The sequence below is a fragment of the Egretta garzetta genome, unplaced genomic scaffold (genome assembly GCF_000687185.1).
Source record: "Egretta garzetta isolate BGI_Z169 unplaced genomic scaffold, ASM68718v1 scaffold135, whole genome shotgun sequence".
In the NCBI taxonomy this organism is placed as follows: Eukaryota; Metazoa; Chordata; class Aves; order Pelecaniformes; family Ardeidae; genus Egretta; species Egretta garzetta.
In genome coordinates this window covers 1,207,255-1,231,078 of record NW_009259594.1, presented here as the reverse complement: position 1 = coordinate 1,231,078, position 23,824 = coordinate 1,207,255, and the positions used below count along the sequence as shown (strand labels likewise).

The window sequence follows — 23,824 nt, the reverse complement described above, 5'->3', positions numbered from 1 at the left end:
TTTTCTTTATAAACACTTTGGAGAAATTAATTAAACGGTAGTACAGAATGACAGTCTTTAATTGTGGTGCATTTTAACATAATAAAGTGTAATAACCTATTATCCCTGCCTGAACCCTGCACTCAACCTTATGATAACCCACGTGCCTAAAACGCCTTTGATTTACAGGCAACCTAACACATTTTTGCACATCTTCACAAGTTAGTGGCAAAGCCAAAAAGGAAACGAATTTTTTTTTCCAAGGGCTGGCTTTTGGTCAACTGTACACAATACTAATTTCAGCTGCTAGCCACATCTATTTCAATCCTGTCCTAGTTCAGAATTATTTCCCCTCTAGTACAGTGTCCAGTGCTTTATGCAGTTGAACTGTAAAGATAAACCAATAACGATTTCTGGTTCTCTTGGGAGATGGGAATTAAGAACCTGTTCACCCAATATTTTCATTAAGGAGCATAAATAGAGTATGACACATGTTGACAAGAGCTGAAGAGTTTAAAAAGTGAAAGAAATGGGGCTTTTTCTGGTTGGTCCAGCTGATCATAAGCCAGGGAACTGGATAAGGTTGTACAAAGAAAAACAGAAACAGAAATTGTAACTATTACAAAAACCAGGACAAGCAGGGTAAAAAAGTGCTACCACCCAAACTGGAGCAGGGATGTCCTGAACAGTATTAAAACTATATACACCAGACCTGAGCTTGATATGAGGAGACAGATCTTTCCCCACCTCTCTTTTTCATCACTTTAAAACACGAATACGAGATGGCTGGCAAGTACAATTCTCCCTGAAAGTCTCTTCTGCAGTACTGCTCCCTGCATGCTCTCCGAAATCTAAATCTCAGGAAACATGCCTTAGGAAGTTTGATCCTTTACGATGCTTTATCAAACACATGCTCAAATGTTACTGGGATTCCTAATAGTCATAATAATTTTTATAATGTAACACAACAAATGGGAGAATAAACCCTCAATACTTTTCAATCCAACACAGTTCCTCTTATACTTTTTTTTGGTCACATATTTAACTAAGCCAATGCCAAAAATATAACACACATCACTTTCACATTGTGTCCAATGTGCACTATTTCTGTCACCACAGAACGCAATACATTGTATGAAACATATCAGACAAGGCAGCTGCTATTTACATTACAAATGTTGGTCTCATGAAACTTAATAACAATTCCAGAAATTTACTTCTGGCTAAAAAGTGATTTTGGTTCCTCCTTTTGTCCACTTTTCACCCTTTCAACATCTCACATATACATAAAAATGAAAAGGTATCTCTTATTTTTCCCTCTACTGTTCAGAGAGGTGTTCTCTCTGATTAAATATATATGACATAGGTATAAAAAAAGAAAATAAATTCCCATGGCATCCTGCGGCATCTTGTGTACTTTCACAATTAAAAAACCTGCCATACATACTTCATTTTTTAGCTTGGGTAGCACTTGATCATATAGGCTTATCTGAGAAAAAGGTACATGAACTTCAAAAAAAGAAACCTGCAAAAATGGAATGAGAATTTTTTTTTTATTTTAGTATTTTTTGTGGGGCTTTGTTTTTTTCTTCCCCCCCTACCCCAACAGTGGATATAAGGCATACTAAATACAAAATTACACGAGAGAGCCACCCAGCTTTCAAAGGAGCCATTCCAGTGAATTGTGTAAATAATATGCTTTTAAAAACCCTAACGTACAAATACAGATTTACCAGTTATGGAGCAGTTATATACCTGAGAGACAAGAATACCCATTTAAAAAAAAAAAATCCTGCCTAATTAGGAACTTGCCAAAGAGACTAACACGGCTCAGAGCAAATTAATACTTTTATAACTTTCTCCAAAAGTTTTTTGTCTGTTTTCATTTGAAAATAAGAAAAATGTTAAAAGATGTAAGTCTTAATTAGGCCAAAAACAATGGCCAGAACCCATACAGTTAGAATTTACACCTCCTTCCTCCCTAGACCACTGTTCCCTGCACTTACGATAATTCTGACTTTTCTTTGTCATGGCAGTTTTTCTTGAGAGTCTTTCTGTGGTAAAAAGATGAATTTATAAAATAAAGAGGCAACTACAGTACTCCTCAGAGTGTGACCATGACAGCTGGCACGTACTGCACCAGAATCATGAAGGGCATCACGCAGTTGCTGTCATGACCGGTGCTTTTCATAATTTCTCAGCTTCTATTGTGTTCAGACATGCCGGTCACATTTCCACAAGCATGTATGGGGATGATTAGAAGTGGTTTGTGCTCCTGTTTTGCTGTAACAAAAGTAATTGAGCTATCTTATTAAAGACCCTTGAAGCATTTTCACAAATTGCAAACCAAGCAACCCAATACCTCACTTACGTAAAGCTGAGAACATGTTCCTGGGGCAACTGTAGGATCTATCTTCAAAACAATTAGGTCTCACAAATCAGAGGCTGAAGCACACTACCAGGGTTCACTTCTGACACTCTTCCTTGATTCCAAACACAGGAAATTCTGGGCTTTTACCCCAGTACAGATCACTGACTTCAGTGCAGCGGTTCTCCTTTCACCCTATGGCTCAGGGGGTTACTACATTCTGCAAGCTTTGCTGTGCACACACAGCTCAAACTGCTGTGATTACTTTTCCTTCAGCCTCCCACTTTTCATGTAATTGCTCAGTAAATTTTCCTTAACATACATATTATGCAAACTCTTCTCTAATATTCTGGTAACTCCCTAGCTTACAGTAACTTTTTACAAGAGATTCCAGTTCACTGACTACTCTTAAACATCAAAGATAAGGGACATAGAAAAGGATTTACATATTCAGATCATCAAAATAATTTCTTACCTGAGTGGGATGCAAGAGGATCAAATCACAGCTTTTAGGTAAATCTTTGTGCAGAAATGTTTTCCCCAAAGAGTGGTTACTGGAGTCCAGCCTCTGGGATTCCAGATCAACAGAAGTTACATGCCCCAGAAAGGGGTCAACTTCCCATCTATATGGAGTACAAGATCTTCAGTTGCCAAGTGCTTGAGGGAACTTGTCTAGTTCAGATATGATCTACACAATACTAACATTTTCATAATTATAGCTCTTTAATCCACGAAACTGATATATCTAAACTAGTGCACCTGCAGAGCTTTAAATTCAGATACCATACTCTTCTTTAAGGAGTATAACATGCAGAGACTTGTGCTTCTTTAAGCAACACCAAAGATAGTGGTGTTAAGAGCAAGCCCTACCCAAACTTACTAAAAGCAATCTCACCAAAGTCTAAAGCATGAAACTATCTGAAGAGCATTAGGCCCTTCCGTAAGTGAGAAAACGTAGTTGCTCTTAAGTTCCATCACGTCCAAAGCCTGATTTTGCAGCAATTCTAAACAATTTAAAATATTATGGCATAAGAGATAAATCTAATTCTTTGACACAGGCATTCTGCATGAGTTTGGGCAGAGTAACACGGCATCTCAGTTCCGCACCCGCACAGCAAGGACAGCAGAACTACCCACCTGAGAGAGGTGTCAGAGGCTGTGTTCTTAATTATGAAGCTCTGACAAATAAACACCAAAACCAGAAACAACAAGGAGCCAGGAAGAGAATGGTGAATCACCTTTATAATAAAAAGCAGAAAGAGCAATATACCAACTGCCTAATCATCACTGAACCTGAACAACTATGAAGCTTTAAAAAAAAATAAAATTACCCAACCCTACTCTAAGAAATGGGTTAAAACCTCTTCAGCTTGGGACACTTCTACAACTTCGATCTAGATTTCCATCACACAAGCTGCAGAGAACAAACCTCCATTACTGGAGAGATTAAACAGAGGTTTCATTAGATTTTCTCTCATCTCTAGTTTTATTTAATTCCATAAAATCTCTCAGGATTATTGTTATGCACCTACCACACAAAAGTGTTTCAAGGATAACTGATATGTCTACATAGCACTTTGCATTCTCAGAGCACAAGTATTAATGATGAACTGCAGAAAGCAAGCTTATTTTTACTTTCCATCCAGGGAATTAGTATCTGAATTTTGAAAAGCACATGGATCCACTGAAAACAGAATATATGTTTTAGAAGTTAAGGAGGAGTTACTAAATGACAAAATTACAAACCCAAAATACTTCCAGAATCATTGCATTTTTCTCCTAGGAAAGTGCAATTCTAGCGGAAGAATCCTGTTTTCACCACAGTCCTGGTTTTTACACTCTCTTTTCCAGCTGACTTGACTGAAGTGCAGACCATTAATATCTGAACTGCCTTGTTTTGATTATACTGGCCTTTGCTGGTACCAATCTAGTTAAGGTAGCGCCAAGAATCTCTAGCATAAAACACATTTACAGGTTTATAACTTGGCTCTAAAAATTCTACTCCAAAAGACAGTGGGAGGCAGAACGGCTCAGATGAGTGCACTATATTACACATCCTATGTGATGCATACTTGCTCACAATGGTATGCAAAGGGGAGGGATTAGCTTTAACTCTGAATTACCATGTTTCACAAGCCACCTAAAATGATACTTTTAACTCCCCCATTTATGTAATCAAAATAATGTTTTGTAAGTGTTTCAGCTAATTAAGGGCTTAATTTGCCCAATTTCCCAGCTTGGCTTAAATCATAGAAGGTGTCAATATAATATAGGAATTGGAATGTCATGTCTATTGATCATATTTATACACTAACATTCCCCCCCTTCCTCCCCTCACAAGTCAATTGCGGCTTGTCTTCAAAGGGTCAACATCCAGATGATGGGATGTTACAGACGGCTAGCAGCACACCCCTGCCATTCAAAGGCAGGCTTAAATGAAGATCAAGGCTGAATAAATTAACTGGAGGTGTTTGCCTTTTTGTAAAAGATAAACTCACAGGAAACAGCTGGAGTAAAGAGAGCTTAAAATGCTGTTCTTAAAGCAACATGTATTTCTGGCCGTTGGTATTTTATTTCCACTAGCCCACATAGGAACACAATACAGCTCTCCACTGCAGCACAGCAACATTAAATATAAAAACCTGCCATTAAAGGGCAGAGGGTAACAGCATCAGTGTGGGCGACCCATGCTCAGGTAGTGTTCAACTATTATCTCCAGTTTAAGTAGGCTGAAAATACGCAAATCCAGCCAGCACTGTTTTTAGATAAAATTGTCAGTTTTATGGTTATTTATAGTATGTGTCCAGTCTTGCAGAACTCCATCTTCCTCCACCTCATCTGTAATATAAACTGCTTTTAGCTCACATTAATACAATGTGTTACTGGGATACTTCCCACATTCTGTATAAGCCAGGCAGCCGATCAATATTTGGCTATGCTGAGAGGAGCGGGGGAAATCATTATGTTGGGATCATGTTAAAAACATAGACACCAGGAGGATAAACCTGATGCAGAAACACCATTCCATCTGGATGCTTATGTAGATTATTGCTTTTAAAGACATCAAAAGTGGCTTTCTTTCCAATATATCGTTTTAAAAAATCCTATAGGTAGGACCTTTGGTATATATCCTACAGCAAATCAGTCTCACATCAGAAAAAAAAAAATTTAACCTCTCTGCTTCTCATGAGAGCTCCTTCATTTGATCAAAAGTTTCCACCCTTTGCATCAACTCCCTTACCCATATACTTCCCATGGTGAAATCCCGGCACTGAAATTGGAATAGCAAAGCTATTTCCATGACAGCGTCTACTGATGACACAAGCTCAGGTTTATAACTTTTCCTTGGATCAAGAAAGAGTAAGAAGGTTTAAGATAAAGACTTTAGAACCAATAACAGTAAACTAAAAACTAAAAGGAAAGCAGCCACATGGAATTTTTTTTTTTTAAAGTGTAAGTTCTTCTATTATTTGAGGCTGCCCAATGTGAAAATCTCCTTGGAAAATTCCCTAAGTGAGCATTGTGGGGGGTTTTCCCCCTCAGTGTTTTTCAGCATATATCCCACCTCTATCAGGGCACTGGTAACACAACATAGAACAGCTGCAGGTCTGTTTGCCTCAGAAGTAAAAGAAAAACAGAACAGCCACACAATCCTCTTCCTATTATTCTCCCAACCTACCACATAAGAAATAGAAACTGATGCCATGCCCCATAGGTCAACAAACTTGAGCTCTGTGAGACGATAACTGCAGAGTTGAGATTCCTCTGAGACACCTTGCCTCCAGCTCAGCAAAGTTTAAATCAAGAAAACATCAGCTTCAATGTCCCAGCTGACCTTCACTAGTGTGGACTTGGAGAGAGAGAGAGAGAAATGGTCTCTCGGAGAGAAGCTCCAAAGCACGCTACACCTTTGCAACACATCATTCATCCAAAGAAATGGTTTGCAAATGTAATACAGGGCTCAACGCCCATCATCTTATTGGTGTTCAAGCTCTTCTCAGTTTCACAGAAGTCAATGTAAGTTGACAGCAGTAAGCAACTTGCACAAACAAGTTACTACTTACTGCTTGTAAGATACTGAGACAAGACTGGAGAGAATCAAAGCCATCCTGTTAGCACCTGCAATGAAACTCTTGTGTTTTAAGGGGTTTTGCTGCTGTAGTTTTTAATTCTCTCCCACTCTGCTCAAGTGACTTGGGTCTTTGTTTCTGCTGGGCTCGTGGTACCATAGATCCCCTTACCACCATGTTTCATCATTTCACAACTCCAGTTGCCACGACAACAGGATGCAGCTTATCTGTACCGTTTTCATATTTCCAGTTTTTGTTGCCATAACAACACAATCATTCTGGCTTTCTACAAAACCAGCAACTTTAAGCCACGTATTCTCAAGGACGCAGGATTCATCATACATGTATCTTCATGAGAGAAGAGATTTGTACAGGCAATTTGTAAATTAAGCTGTTTTTTCTGAAGGGGGATTTTTCACTCACAAAAGTGAAAAGCTGACAGCAATTGCTAGAGGCAGACTGCTGAGACATCTAAAGCCTGGCCTTTAATAACAGCCAGAGTAATATAGCACTAGGCCACTTCCGAGTGGGGACTCCCCACAGTGTCAGATTGTGTCAAACTGCACAATTGTTATGTGATGTGAGTAAGTGTCCATACTTGTTTCACCCAGGCAGATCGGAATTAGACACTAGATGCAATTCTCTTGAGTTTTAACCCAGTGGCCTCCCCATTATTACCAGCACCACCACCATGCAGCTTTGTGTTTGAAGGCCCATTTTAATTCTGTAATTTGAGCTGTTGCTGCAGATTTCTTTTCAAGCTCTGACCCTTTTCGCTTTCAGGTGACTGCATTTTGGACTTTTATTTACAGGAAGTGCACATTCATAAGACTGGTGAGAAAACGTTATACAAACACAGCATGCATAAACACAAAACAGTGATGGCTATGAGGGGTATCAGCTAACATGGCACCGTAACTTCATTACACCCTCATTTATGTACTTCACTAATGAGACAAGCACAGGTGTCCAACACAGTCCCTCACATGAGATGAATAACAATAATACAGTCCAACCTGCTTTAGCCATGCTTGGTATCCAGAAGATATAAGTTGGAATCCATCTTTTGGCATGTGTATTCGGGGCTAGGAGAGAATAGACATAAAGAGAGACCTCCTTTTACACTGGGACCTAGCTAACCTAAGTCTAAATTCTGGAGCATTTTAAACAATGCAGATTTTTTTTTTCTTAAGCCGCGTATGAAGGTTTAGTCCCCAGATTAGTTCTTGTTTACTCCTCTGATATCAGCTGCTTTAAGAACACTTTTCTAATAAAGCCACCACCATTTTTATGATTTCCACCATTTTACATTTCAATGCAATATATATACGTATTTCTTTCAAATTTCCACACAAATGCACTTGGATAAGCACAGCCTCTGTGGTGGGTGCAGCAGCAGAGACTAATGGTTATTAATGCTTTTACCACTAAATGGTGTCAAAACAGCAGCAGTCAAGCTATGAGATCATTTTTACAGTCACCTTCCTCAACAAGGTCAGACCAGACATTGGACAATGTGAAAAGATTAAGGAAGATCCCTGAAGAGGTGCAGCCTTAATACCAGGGTAACAGGAAACTATACTCACACACAGCCACAAATTATGCCTCAAGTTGATAGATAAACATAATCTCCTCCCCATTTATTGCTTTCATGTTTTATGGGGTTGAGGAAAAGACAAGACATCCAATTGCTCTGGATGCACAGAACATATATAACATAACTTACAGCTAGAAAAAAAGTATGCAACAAAAAAAATGAAACATTGCCTGTCACGACATTCATTTGCAGTTTGAAGATATTCTCATGATCAAGCGGATTCAACTGTTCGCCCCCCCAGAAAAGGAGATGCTTAGAAATTAAAATCACATCTAAGAAACAGGACCAGACAGGACATCTGCAGACACCAAGTCCAGAGATCTTTCTTACTCCTGGAAACTACTTCACAATCCCTTTCGCAATTCACTGTACTTCCCCTCCAAACCAGCAGATATGAGCCCCTACCACTCCTTCTGGAAGGCTGGAAACATCCTTCTCATTTTCAGAATGGCTCTGTTCAAGGCGAGTTTATCCCCGTTTTTTCTTGTGTCAGCACAATATTTAGTTTGTATAAACTGTGTCCACCTTGGTACATGTAACACTAAAAAATACAATCAGTTGGAGAGGAAAAATGTGTCACCACTGAATGACGAACCTTCACAGCTATGGTGGGGAGGAGTCCAGCCTTGCAGTTTGAAATTAAGACAAGAACTAGAACAGACTAAAATCTTGCCTCTAAAGAGAAGTACACATACAGAATTTTACAGTATACTTTGAACATGAGGTATTTTTGCTTCTCTTCAGTTTGAATTGAAATCCTCCTAAATCTTTCAAAGCAGTAGTAAGATTATGCCCTGGTGTCCTAGCCAGTAATCTCAGTTAAACATGAATTTTAATAACCACCATTGTGCTGATAAATTAAAGTCAACTATATCTGGTTACTGCATTCACCTGCTGAGTTTGGACTTGCAATGTTTAACACATTAACAAACTGTGTTTTAGGGGACTTCTCACACAGCCAGAAGCATCATGCTCCAAGACCTAATCCTTACTTCAGCACTAACTTCATGGGTGGTTAGTCTCTCTACTACTGTAAAATGAGGACAACACTTATTTAACCCACCTCACAGGTTTGCTGAGAGGAACTGCTGACATTTCTACACACTTTGAAAGTGGAAGAAACTATATGAAGTGCTACATATCTAGCAAAAACACTACAAAAACCCACATTTTACTTCTGGCTCAAGTGTTTCAGTTGCTTTTTCAAAGTAGCACAGCTCAGTATACCTAGCAAGGAAAAAAAAAAAAAAAAAAAGGAAGCCTTCATAAACAAGCAGAAATAATGACCTTTTGAAATCAGTGTCAGGAGTAGAGAGACCTGAATACCAGCCTCAGATCCGCCCAGGTTCACACAACAAATCTGTGGAAAATTACTTCATTTCTTTCTGTTTCTGTCACCTAACCTACAAATTAAAGGATAACAACGAAGCTTTCTCTTAGGACCGGCAGGCTGCTTAACATTTGTAAAGCCCATCAGTCCAGAGCAGGTTAAGTAATTGATTTAAGACACTGGTTTAAACCATTTAATTTGAAAACCCTGGTCCTCCAAATATGTAAGTGTGTTAATAGATCTATTGCCATCAACAGGATTACTCTCATGCAGAAGCGCCTCCAATATCAAAGATAACACTATTTCTATTCAGACAACTCTTACCAACACAAGTTCCTTGTGACTTCAAAATAAAGTTCCTTGAGTATTAGCGATAAAAGTAATCAGGACTTTCAGCAGATTAGCAGCTACTGTAAACTTGATTTCTTTTTCAATGCTGACAAGTTAAATATACAAATAGGAGAAAGCAAGAGCCATCACCCATCCCTCAGCACCATACTTGCAAAATCCCCTCAGTGATGTATGCCTCCTCTACATTTGATAAGCCTATCCTGATCTAAGATGAAAACAAAACTATACAGAAGAGAAGCAAAGTCTATCAGTACGAGGTACGTCATTACCCTTATACCACTGCTTATACCATTAAAGTGGGATATTTGCACAAGTGAGCCCCCATTACTATCAAATGCAAGCACTGACAGAAAAGCGTAATTTAATTAAAATCTCTGGAGCTCTCACTTAGAAGTATTTAATGCACACAGACTCACCATTGGCTAAACTTCTACAACCAACCTCCTAGATTTTAAATTTCTGTGGTTCTCCTAGGCACATGGTGTATGACACCCAGGTACATCTCCTTCAGCAAAGACAAGCAATTAAATTAGTACATCTGGTTAAAACTTTCCAAATCTCAGTGTTCAAATGACAGCAGACATGCAACTACAGAATTAGAAGAGGAACTCGTACATGCTTGGTTACTTTAAAAAATAAATTAAAATTGCCCTTCTTCCCCCAGCCTTGAAAAGATCTGGGACACAGACAACTGCCTTGTTTGAAAGCTGTACTATTTTATCAATCATCACTAAAATCTTCCACGATTATGATACATTTGAGGCAATTCTATCAGCAATACAATTAATTGCCCAGCAAGATCTACTCATTTTTGTCTTTTCATGAGCACACACTGTTTGTACTCATGGTTCAATATCATTCATAAGCACAGTATTTTCTCTTAGCATCTGCTCCAGCGTTTTCCATGGCTAGAAGTCAGCTTGCTAGGGTAATTTTCCTCTCTCTTTCAACAGCCACCTCAAAAAGTAACTCTGAAAGCACTTTAACCACTAACTTCTATCTTGCTATTTTGTGAATATTTCACATTTTTATCTAGGTGAGTGACTAATTTGTGATACAACCCTGACAACTTCCTTTTCCAAGACATCCACGTTTATTATTGAGGACTTGCTTTAAAAATGAGCCTTCCATCACCACAGATAGCTTATTCCATAACTGTCAGCAACTTATTCACAGTCTGAAATGCAATTTTGTCCTGTATGAAATGTCTGCTTTCTCTTTAGTCTTTTTGGTGGCCACAGAACTTATCATCTATATATTACCCACATATTAAATTATATTATTATATATATTGCAATTGTCTATAAACCCATGAGCCAGAATAGCTTACTTTGCTCATCTTTTTTTCTGAAGCCCTTGACTTTTTTCCTTTAGTAATCTACTCTTCCATTTTTAATCCATTTGATTTCTGCAGTCCCTAGCAAAGCCCAGAACAACAGAATGATTTCTGAGAACAAGTCAGTAATTTAAAATCCAGTGGTACCCTCTTCCCTTCCCTACAAAGGCTGATTTTTAGAGGACATTTAATTACAGGCCTGAGTTCCTATTTTCTAAGCCTAAACACAACCCCTGAAGGCTTACAATATTTGAGTCACAGCTGGAGCTGTGGTTACTATACAGTTTAAATATCAGCCTCTTTACTGTGCAATTTGTTTTGAAAATCAAATCAGATGCAGTGTCATAAACAAGTGCTAATTAAGTACTGAGCGGAAATTGGGCTTTTTTGTGCAAGAAGGGTTCTTAAATATCTGCATCTTCACTTCCATAAGAAAGGATAAATATGTCAAGAGTGATAATTATAAAAGGAAACCTACTATGGTACTTGCAAGGCAGTACTGCTGCTTCTCCATTTCATCTGCATCCATGTAAGAAGAAATGGGGGGGAGGGGGAGAGCTGAGACCTGTATGAAATATATATGTACTAAGGAACTTATTAATTTGATCATGTAACCTATAATGTTTCCTTTTCCCTCACAGAGGACATTCACTCTGGGTTTCCATCACATACGATTTAAACAGGCAAGCTAAACCCATCTCTCTCTGTCACTGCAAAGCAACAGTGAAGCTACTTATATTTTCATTCCTTTTAAGTTACGATCTACGCACAGTACTTATTTGACAATAACATTGCATTCATTAGATATAACACCTTGTTTGATAAATATCAAGTGAAGAACTGGCATAATGCACTTTAATACTGTGAAGGTTGCCTCTGAGTAACAATATTCATGGCTCTATTAACTAACAGGCTCTCGGCTACAAAGGCAGAATTAGATGTCAGTCACTGACGTGGAAGGGCACGGCCAGTTGCACTGAAGATTGTCCAGTTGAGATGGCTTCCACAGCAAAGGAAAATATCCCCTGTGGCCTAGAACTTGTTAATGAGTTTGTATGCATTACAACAATAAATTGAATTCCTGCTACAGAATATACAACTTCATGGCCCAAACAGATACCTCACTCCACTGTCCAAAGCAGCACTCAAAATAAAGCACAGTTACATCTGCGGACTCTAATTCAATAAAACCAAAAACTGGATTTCAAAATCCTTCATTATTATTAGGAGAAAAAAACATGAGCTCTCCGATTCTAAAACCGTAATCTGATAATATTTAAGCATGCTCTTCGGAGATTTTGTAGAGGGAATGAACGGCCACTGTGTGTCAGTTGACTGTCAGATCTCACAGTTTGATACAAACTCCTCCAGAAGGACATGGCTCTCTTGAACAGTAGGCTCTGACTCTGCCTGCAAACTTTGAACAAAGTCACTGCACATGGTGAACATGGCTACTCTAGTTCTTTAGTGAATTTGTTTGGAGTACATTGACCAGGATGTGCTTCAAAACAGCTCCCACTGGAGAATATCTAGCTATATCCCTTGACAGATAAAAAGGCCCAAGTTTTTGTATCCTGCAAGAGCAGCAGCTACCAGGAAAACTACTTTTGTAACTTGAAACACCTGGATACCTTCTTAAGGGCTCACAAGAACACTGAGCTACAGTATTCAAAACCAAATGGAGATCTATGACAGCACTCCATTAATCTTTGGATGAAGTAACAGCAAGTTCTGTGAACATGCTTACTACAGCAGTGTAAAGAGATCCTCTTCGTGCCCGTAAGTAAAAACACGCTCAATTTCACAACCACTTGACATTTTAAGTCTGAAATTCAAGTCCTATATTCGACCTCCTTCAAGAGTGTGAGATCTGTGATGAAGAGAAGATATGGGGACCTGAACTTGTGCCAGGTAAGTATCCAACAAGAACAGTGGCACCCACAGTGCAAGCATTATGTGGAACACAGAGCTGGAAGCTTGTCTAGAGATCAATAAAATGAAGTTGATGCCTTTTAAGTATCTTGTCTTTTTTGCATAAGTCCACAGAAAAGTCAAAAAGCTCACCTGGATTCTAATTTTTCACTGAGACTCAGAGCATCAGGAATTGAAAATTCTGTACTCAAGAAAAAAAATACAGCCAAGGTGAATCAAATTAAGATGTCTGGAAAACTACGATCTCCGTAATCAGCAAAAGAACCTACAGTGCTAACTTCCACCTTCCTGATCTCCTGCTGAGTTTTAGGTAGCGGACAAAAAAGCATGCAGAAGAGATGGGCTAGAGGTCTCTGCCAACCATCCTGGAAGGAAATCTGCAGTTTAGCAGACAAATTTGTAAGAGGAACACCATTTTTTTCCAAAGAAATGGAAATGCTTTCAAGAGCAGACTCCAGCACTCAAGCCAAACATTCTCCTGCTCAACAGAGTAACCAAAAAAATTCCTTTTTGCAGAATGGCCATTCTACCCCAATTAATTTCCCTCACAAAGCACTGTGCTGCAATTACAATGTGGGACATATTCACCCATCATAAGTAACTTGGAATCCAGAACTAATTGCCCCAAATACTTACCAAGATACATTAAATTTCCTTCCCTGATCTAACTGCTCTGTACTGAGTTCAGCTCTATGACAGTTCTCAACTCCTTGAGACTGGCACAAGATGTAAATGCTCCTTTGCTCAGCTTAACTAGAGGAAACTCCTCCTTAAAACAAGAATTGCCAAAGAAGTCTGCTGTCTTGGAGGACTATGATGCAAGAATGAAGCAGGGGCAACAGAAGCAGCTGGAGATACCCAATGGGCAGCCTCTGGCAGCATCCCCATGCAGAGCAAGTATCTGTAAGAAGACTAACCAGAATGAGTCTAAAATGTTGCAGAATTGACTGGCCAAGCTTTAAAAAGCAGAAAAGCCAAAGCACAACCAGGCCAACAGTATGTCCTGTCTCCCAAGAAAGGAAATCTACTGCGACCGAGTACCGATAACCATGGCCAAAATGAAGCAGTCACCATGTGAGGCCTAAGTAAATCTACTCCCAATTTAGAACAAATTAGAATTAGTGCTAGACTAACCCAATCTTCTTCTTTAAGAAGATCACTGAAGTCCAGACAAATTAGAAGTAGTTAAGCATTTGATAGATGACATGTAGGAAGTTACTAGTTAAAAAGGAGAGGATTAGGATTAATACCAGAGTTGTAAGGAGGATAAGAAACTAAAAAGGGTAAAGGATCACAGGTTATTTCGAAAAGGGAACCATCAGGCTGTACAGACATTGATCCTTGTTGAAATCCATTATTAATCATGAAGCTAATGTTAAAATATTCTCACTAATGGCTAAAAAAACCCAAGAATTACCAATGTGCTAACGAAACTGGCTGAAGTTAAGAGACATCATAAATACATAGGACACAGTATCCTGAAGATTTGGGTAACAGAACCAATACAAGATGTACATAAATTAAAAAGTAATATTATTACCATTATAAACTAGGGACTCGGTAACTGAGAAGAGGGGAAGAGGCCCTGGGATATGTTACTCAGTAGATAATGATGGTTCACTAATAAGATGCAGCCACAAAGATGGCAAATACCACTATAGGTTATTGTATAAAGTGAAAAATTCCCAGGAGAGAGAAATGATGCTTATTGCTTTTGTACAAGGAACAAATAAACATTTTTGTGGAATATTCTGTACAGCTCTGGTCACTCATGTTCTAGGTAGATTAATCACATTCCACAGTAGTTTAAAAAGGCTAAGATGATCAAGAGTTATAGGAAATGTCTTATGACAGAAAGAGAAAAAAAAAAAGCTTGTTTAGCCTTACCAGGTCCGGCACAGAGAAGAATATGATTGCTCTCCACAAATATATGCAGATGAACACAGGGGAGCAAGAAGAGCTGTTTAGGCTCAAGGAAAACATTGGCACAAGAAAAATGCGAATGAATTAACCATGAATGAAGTTAAGCTGGAAAATAAGAATGAGGACTCTAGCTTTCAAAGTAGTCAAATCTGAAATAGCTCTACAGTGGCATAGGAAAGAAAATCCTACTCAAGAGCTGCTTTGAGTAGCTTGCAAAAGGGACTGGATAGACAGCATGCTGTCTGCCAATATCAGACTTGAACCCATGCTCCACAGGACCTGTTCCAATCCCATGTGGAGATGTTTCCTCTCACTGATGGGTTCTGACTGTTTTGCCTCTGCATAAAGTCTTATTTTAAGATCACCGAGATACAGATATATAGGAATATCTTCTTGTCAGTAAAAAACTTTCAGGACACTTATGCTTGTTTATAAACAACAGCTGTGACAAAGTACAAGAGCAACACACTTCACTGGAGTCACCCCAGTCAAAAGGAGGAAAATAAAAGGAAAAAATGACAAAAATAAAATTGAAAGGGAATTTAGATTTTTGTTCTTTCAAACCTATTAGCAACAGAAAACACCTTCTATCATATTTGAAGAGGGTGTTAACATTGCCTGGATTTCTTCAGAAAACTGCTGAGATGCTTCCAAGACCCATCTTCTAAAACAAGATTGATCCATCGTTTCTTGAGACTACACCCACTTCTCATTGTTCTAATTTGCAGGAGATTAATGACAGCTGGCTGCATTTCTCAACCCCGTTGAGAGTTTTGGCATATAAGACAGAAGGGCATTGAGCAGACCCAATGAACAACCCCCCTGGAGAATCGCCAGCATCGTCCTATCAGACAGAATTCGAGACCAACTATCCATGAACTAGAAGCAACTCCCACAAACACTGCTCCATTCTGCATTGCTCTCACAATAAATTACAAATGATGTGTGTAGAGAGCAAGAGTGACTACATTGTACGACGGACTTTCACGGTAGACCATTTTTCTCTGAAACTATTAGAGATTGTTTTGGTTGCTATACGGGCAAGCCTGGAAAGGTTAAGATTTTCTTTTCTAGTCAGAATGCAGTCTAGCCCTGCTTTGCCTGTATCTAGCTCTCTTTGCCTGTATCCAGGCAAAGAGAGCCATCACCTTTCCCATGAGTATTTAATCCATTCTCTCATATTTGGAGAAAAAAAACCCAAAAACACCACAACAAAACCAAACTCACAATTTGTAAGAATAACTATGTCATTAGCTGGAAACATCAAGAGAGAGGACTTCTACAAACAAACAGAGAGAATCCACATGTAGGCACAAAGCCAGCTGATGGAGAAACCGCACCAGAGTTCTGCACTGGCTGGTATCTCCCAAACTCCCTTTCTACAATCTTCTTCAGATCTGTTTTGCTCCAGGTGCTTCTGAAGAAGACGGCCCATGTAGACTACACTTAGAAGTACATTTATTACTGTTCTAACATAAAACTACACTTAAGAACTTCTCCTTCATAGTATGTCCCTGTCACTCTTCTCTTCTTACCATGGGATGAAGGAAGTTAAACCAGCACTAAGGCACTTTGCTTCTGCTTGTCCAAACTGGTTACTCCAGTGGAGTCTGCCAAGAGGTTGCATGGCTCCTGCTCACAGACTGTAAACACTTCTGTCCTTCCCTCAAGACTGGAAAGACCCCTTGGCCAAGCTTTCCCATCCTTCCTCATTCTCTCCTTCCTGCTGCTCTCATCAAGATGAATGCACAGACCTTGTTTTCAGCAGTGGGGGTGTGGTGTGGGGGGAGGGAATTAAATTGGATGTTTCTTAATTCTTAGTACAGAGGAGGACTAGAAGCAGGTAGAGAGTGCAAAATTATGATCAATCATTTGTTTCCAAGCACAATCACCGTGGAAAAGTGAAATAATTTAAAACTGAAAGCCTTCATTGCTACTTCTCAAGCCTTCTGCCATCACAGCTAACAAATTTGGCTGTGCGCACGCCGCTGCAGGCAGGCTGAGCACCCATTGGTTCATGGAAACACAGAACTTGCAGATGAAAGAGAAAAAAGGAATTTTAATGCAGTTTTTAGAAATACTTGTCATTGTTTCAGCATTGCCATTTAGTGAATGGGACCGATTTCTCTCTCAGTAGGGGATGATATTTTAATGATGTAACAATGTACTTCCCAGAAGAAAGACAAGCCTCATGAGGCAGATTAAAACTAAGAATATTCAGATCCCATTAAAAACAGACAGTCTCAAGCCATTTTTAAAATTAATTTTGTTTAATGATAAAATGTGTTATCTTACCAGGTGGCTAGCCAATTGTAAAATTAACCAAAACATGGTCAGAAGCACAAGGGTAGCTATTAGAAGAACTAGCGCCTTTTTATTCTGTCTTCTATTATCAGTGTACCATACGACCCTACACAAATTCCTCCAGTCCATGACCCCAGGCAAATTTCTGAGCTTCAGCTTTCTCTTTCTACAAAGCAGGGGTAGTATTTGTCCAACACCAGAGTTCCCCTAGGCCTAAAATAAAGAGATATTAGAAAGTACTGTTGTTTAATAAGCAGGGACATATTCAATGCAACTCCCAGGATGTTTATTTTCAACAGTTTCTGTGGGATCAAGAAGTTTTTCTCAGCACTAATCAGCATCCTGTCAAGAAAACAGCTTCGCGTTTGATTGCTTATTAATTGTATTTTGAGCACTTGGTATTTAGCTGCAGCCACTGGACTCCACAATGCTACGAGTCATTTTCAGTTTCCGCAGCTAAACACACACTGCATTCAGCCCTCCTGTGCAAAATCACTTAACATATATAAATAATACACCTTGTAGAGCATCTCCTGAATTGTAGGAAGGAGGAAATGAGGTAGACTGAAGAAAATATGGAGCATTAGAAACACTAGCTAAGTTTGCCACCGAGAATGGTTAAATGTTACACAAATCTCACCAGCACACATGGAAGTTAGAGATGACACAACGTAAGCAGACAAGGAAGTGAGAAAACAGCTTATTCCATCTGCATTGTTGAATTTAGCATGCAAGTTTTTATACAACAAAATCAAGTTGCTCGGCTTACTGGCTTTGCTGGTCTTACATGTGATCTGATCATTTATACCCTAAATACTGCTGCAGAGATCACTGAGAAAATGAATATGACAAGAAATGCATCTATACGGATGAAAAAGTCAGTGGAATCCCTTCACTCAATTCATAATGAAAATTCATAATTTCCAGGTATAAATTACTTTCCTTGTACTTTTCATTAACAAGTTTTATGATACAAACTAGCAGCACAGTAAAATCCAAAGACAACAAAAGAGTGGATGAACACATACACTTGACAAGCGTATCCAGTCAACATTCATACATAAGGAAATACTTTCTGATCCCCACTTCAAACGTTTTTAGAGCATGAAGTGAATTTTAAGTGAGACCAGACCATGAACTTGCCTCTGCCATTTAACTTCTAGTCTCAAGTTATTATTTCTCCTACCTCAGTAGCTGTTAACACTGAAAATAAACAAGAAGACAACTTAACTATACTTTCATCACATTTATGGCCTAGAGATCAGAGCTTGGCTGGCCAGTGAGAACACTCCAAAGATCAACATTTTATTTTTTCTTCAGGAGGCACCTCTTAAAGAGGTGATCTCCAAACATTGCACGCTCCTACCTTACCTCTAGAGATATTACAAAATAATTTTATTTTCTTCCTCCAAAACCTTCATTACCACTTTCCATATCACAAGCCACTACAGAATATTGAGAATATGGAGGCCCCTGCTCATGTCTTGTGTCTTCCAAGGATTATTTAGGAAACCTTTTGCCTAACCAAACTTTGTGGTTAGAACAGTCTGCTTTATCTTACTAATGAGAATGATAATTTAGTACCAAATACTCATGAGGAATTATAGCTCTGCTGACTGGCAAATAATTTGCCAAGGCAGATTACTTTAGCTGCATAAAATAAATATCCACCTGCATATACTAGCACTAATCAGGGCGTGAAATTAAACTTTTTATTCAGTGGGAAATAACTGCTGCAAGGCGGCGATTTAGTCTGGGAAGCAAATATTAAGGTCAGCCTATTCTCTCTGATGTTTATAGTATATATTACAGTGCGGAGAGCATGGTGCAACAAATTCTGCTTTTTAAGTCTATGAAACTAAATACTTCAGTGATGCGATAGCAAATTTGCCATTTGCTTTTCTAATTGCATACATTTAATGGAGCAAAGTGGCTGAAATGAAACATTACCAGAGAAGCGAGGGTAAAGTTACTGAAGTACCAAAGGCCTGCACCAAGTGCAGAAAGATCTACGGCACAAAGTTTGGGGTAAAAGAAAATGAACCAACATTTTCTTTACAGTATACTAGCCCCAACAAATTTTCAAACTAAGAGGATATTATTTCAGTTCTATTGGAAAAAATTACTAAGCATGTTTAATATTCAAGCAGGATTTGCAACCCCACATTTAGGAGGCAACTCTCTGCTATCCCAGCTGTTTTACAAAATTATCTTCATTGCTTTCATGCCACCCTTGCTTTGGATACCCAGGATTCTCTGCCACAATGACCACAACACAAATATGACGTTAAGAAGACTGTAAGGTTCTCAAAGCAAGAGTTTTAAAACAATAGCCCTAGGTCTTAAAAATCCCAGTCCTACTGACACCATAAATCATACAGGTTCAGTGTAAACAGAACCTCTTTTAAAGTATAAGCCTTTGCCCATCTGTTCCATATACATATATATATACACACACACACAAATGGGGGGGGGGGAGAAAAAAGAGATTCCAAGTCTATTACCCTTCAGCCTCCAATTACACTGACTATTCCCTGCTATGTTACCTGCCAGTTATGCAGAAGCTCCTACAAATATGAAAATATAAAAATTAAAGAACTTCAGGGTTTTCTCTCATTTAAAAAAAACAAAAAACCCAAAACAAAAAAACACCCACAGATGCATCTTAAAAGACAACCAAATGGTTTTGGTTCTCCTGTGAAACTAGAAAGCCATCAGACCTCCTAGAACCACGTCACCCAGAAAGAAAAGAAAAACTGTAATTTGGGGGTGAAATGGAAAAAAGACACTCACAAAAAACACTAGTATCAACATCTTCCTATTCACAAGCCAGGAAATTAAATGAAGTACTGCAAATTGATTCATTCAGAAAAACTGAAAAAGTGAAACTTCATTAAATATCAAGCTATTGCCTTCCAAACCATCCTAGACAGGATCCCAAACTGGTCAGGTACAGCTCCAAGCACTGCTAATTAAACATAACTGGAGTTGTCACTAGTCCATTCAAGAAAACAGATGTTGCTTCATAGAGCTTTGATATTTTTCTTAAATACCTTTCAAAATGAGGAACAAAAAATATGAACTCTTATAAAAAGGGCTTTATTGTATTTTTATAGCATATTACATACCTTGTAACAATCATTCTGTTAAGTGTGAATGTCAGTTTTATTTTCTGTCCCTTTTTTCCTGGCTATTTACAAGCTTTGTAAGAATCGTTCCTTAATTAAGTCTAAACATAGTTTTATATAAATGGATTCCTGGAATTAAAAACGTTCAGACTTAAGAAATGATTGTTACAGAGACTGTAACAGGCTGTAAAAAAGAATGCCACTTTAAACAAAGATTTCTCATTTTAATTAAAAAGATAATCATCAGAACATTCGTACACTTAACAGAACCATTTGAAGCTACTTTGAAAAAATATCTACTATTCTATGCAGGCATATGTAGTTTACTTTATATGACATTTAATCAAAGTCTCAGTCAAGCCTATTGCACTCATACTTTAAATACTGTATCTACAGTTTTAAACACTTTATTCAAATATGAAAGTTACTTATTGAGCACCTCATTTCCAGTACTTTTGTAAATGGTTATGACAACAGAAATCCCATATTCCTGAAGGCATAAACACAGAGCTCTGTAAAGCACGAGTTTTTGGAAGGGGGCTTTGTGCGGGTTTTTTTTTTTAAAGCTAATGGGCACATTCACCTCTCTTTTTAGCTCGTGTGTCAGTATCTCATACACCGTACTTTACAAAGAGTGCAGTTTTATCTGTAGTAGCGTAGAAACATAAAAAGGGGCTGAGGTGAACTGAGACAGGTTTCACTGGTAAAATCCTTCGTGTAGCTGCAGAACACCGAACTATATAATTTATAAGATCATATTTTAAAACTATGAACTTGCTTTCATTCAAAAAAAACTTTGAAAAATGGTATGTAGAATACATGACAGAAAACACTGATTCACCAGCAAAAAAGTCTTCCCTGGTGAGCACTTGCTTATTATTGCATAATGCTAATACACAGCAATTTAATACCAGAAATAAATTAGGCCTTCTTAAAACGTAGAGGTAAACTGAACAGGCAAATGCAATTAAATAAATTACTTAAACCTTACAGTATTAGATTATACGTATTGTAGCTGACCACAAATAACTAGGAAACTGGTAGCAGATATTAGCTAAATGTAATATTGTGTCATTGCCAAGTAATCAAGCCAATACCAGCCAGCAGGAAGGCGGCCTTCTTTTACCCCCATTGAGAAGTTACATAGGCATGAGCACACAGGAAAAAACAGTCTGGTTTGTCTTTCAAAGCATCAAATATAGACACTTTAAAGCAAGATAATTTAATTCACAACATTAGTGTTGGATGAAGTCTCCGCATGACATTTTTCTATTAGAGTTAGACATTAAATAAAAAACAAATTGCCAGGTCTGTCTTGCCTGATACCTTGTGACTCAAGAGAGCTGCTTAAAGTCAATGCCAAAAATTAGGTACTAATGTTTTTAAGTGGAAAAAGTATTATTTTCTGGAGAAGCACAAAAATACTACCAGCTACAGGGCTGCTTTTCAACATGAAATGAAACCTAACACAAATCCATATCAAAAACAAAACTACCAAAAGCTGGAGAGATAATAGGTCTCATGGATTTGAGTATTTACCTACGATGGCACTCTTGAGAGTTGGGAAACTCTCAAGGAAAATCAATAATTAACAGCAAAGGCCACCTCAACCAAAACTGCGAGCCACTTAATAAGAAAGATGTAAATGAAGCATGTCACGCACTTGGATAACAAGATAATACACTGTGAATGATTCAGCATTAGTTGAGAGGATGCACGAGCTGATCTACTACCTCTACGCAGATAATTCCACCAATGCCACTACTGCAGTACCTAAGTACTTTGAGTGATAAAAGGCAGAAAAAAGATGCTTCCTAGGAGAGTCAAGCTGCTACTTGCAACTGATACCTCATGTATCAGAACATCCTACCAGTTCCACACCTCCACAAACACCAAGAGACCCCACCAAGCCTGACAAAAACTTTACTTCATCTACATAATTAAAGACGTGCGCTAAAGCCTGAGATGGTTAAACAAAAGCTTTTTTCACTCTCGTCTCAACCTGTAAGCAAAAATACACTAAAAAGTTCAGAGGGAAGCCACATCTTTAATTGCACTTTTCACAAGCATTCTGCATACAAGAGGCACTTTAATAAAACATCGAGGAACTCGGTTTAGCTTTTAGTTCTCAGTGCAGCCTGATCTTGATAATTCCTCCCTTCATCTGGTGCTCTTAACAGATGCATCTCCTGTAAGAGCAGCTCTCATGCTCTGGTCTCTCCCTAGTGTCAGGGAACTTTATTGTTCAAGTGGAACACAGCCAGCTGCAAGATGGACAAGGATTCCCTCAGGTCCCAGGCCCAATCTTACAGAAGATCTCAAACACATGGACTAAGCCCTTGGATGGGAATTTTAGCACAGGGGGTGAAAAAAGCAGTATATGACAAGTCAGCATAGCATGTTGACAATGCTGCCTGACAAAAACATTTCATCAGAAACTTTTTCAGGATATGAAACTCACTATCTAGAGGCAGGCTGTAATTAACCAAGCTTGGCCAAACACAAGCGCAACAGGATCTGGAACACTCCTTTGGCCAGTCACACACCAAAGAGGGTAGTTTATCATTACTCAGCGCTACCTTGCCTATTTAGGTATCCATAGCATTTTCCCACTTCACTGAGCTGAGACTCTATAAATCTGACAAACTTGGAGACTACTAGCAAAAGGGTCAAAAAGTCTCAAGGGAAACAAGTTCTACAAGATTAAAAAACAGAAGCCAAATAAGTGTTTTGAAGCTCAATTAAAAATTAAAATTTGCAACTATCTTTTCCTCAATTTCATTTTGGGCATATGTTCTGAAGGTTTAATACAATTGCTTCTTCTTGATGAGCTTAGATTTAATTCTGTATCACTGGAAGCACTAATCCAAAACAAACTTTTAGCAAGTGTGCCAGGCTTTTAAACTATATCCTTAGGGGAAAAAAAAAACAGTTTGGGGCACCCGAGATTTACATTCAATTCAGCTGGCACCGGTTTGTTTTCGTTTCTAAATCTTACGTTTCTGCCCAAAACACTTACAAATATCAACAAATGAAGGAAGAGAGAACGAAACCACAGTTTAAGAGCATCATGCCTCAATGTAAGTAAAGTAGCCACGTCTGAAGAGCATCCTGGATGCAAGCACCCCCAAGGCTTTTTCCCAGGCCAAAGGCCAACTCACAAAGCTAAACAATGTAAGTGGTCCTTGCATTCGCTATCAGTGATATGCTGCTGCAGCAGCAGGTGGAAGATTCAAGTGTCAGTATTTACAGCTCTCACGGCAGAAAGGAAGGAAAAACAAAATAAAATTGCAGCGAGGTGGTGTGCGGTACAGAAGGATACTCTAAGTGGTATAAATAAAGAGAAAAACCCAAGAATTACGTGAGGAGCCCCTCCCGGTGCCTCTGGGCCCCTCTGCCAGCTCCTGCCTCGCTCGAGTTTAACTTCTCCCGCTCCCAGGTGGCCCCCGCAGCCCCCTGCCCTCCCCCCTTCCCCGCCCAGTGATACTTTTCCACGCCTGTGGGCC

The 23,824-nt window shown here is 38.8% G+C and overlaps 1 protein-coding gene across 7 annotated transcripts in view; it reads right to left on the bottom strand.

Annotated features, from left to right (window-relative positions):
• BTRC (beta-transducin repeat containing E3 ubiquitin protein ligase) overlaps positions 1–23,824 on the bottom strand; it is a 130,219-nt gene that overhangs the window by 99,482 nt on the left and 6,913 nt on the right. For 4 of the 7 annotated variants that reach the window (XM_035893664.1, XM_035893665.1, XM_035893668.1 and 1 more), the window contains exons 2-3: positions 21,086–21,095; positions 7,434–7,502 (exon numbers count right to left, since the gene is read on the bottom strand). In XM_035893664.1, coding sequence (XP_035749557.1) covers positions 7,434–7,490 — 57 coding nt within the window. In that variant the 5' untranslated portion in view covers positions 7,491–7,502; positions 21,086–21,095. Of the gene's footprint in view, positions 1–7,433; positions 7,503–11,509; positions 11,584–13,095; positions 13,113–13,599; positions 13,675–21,085; positions 21,096–23,824 lie in introns of those variants that run through there. The other 3 variants (XM_035893666.1, XM_035893667.1, XM_035893670.1) reach the window with 3 other exon arrangements.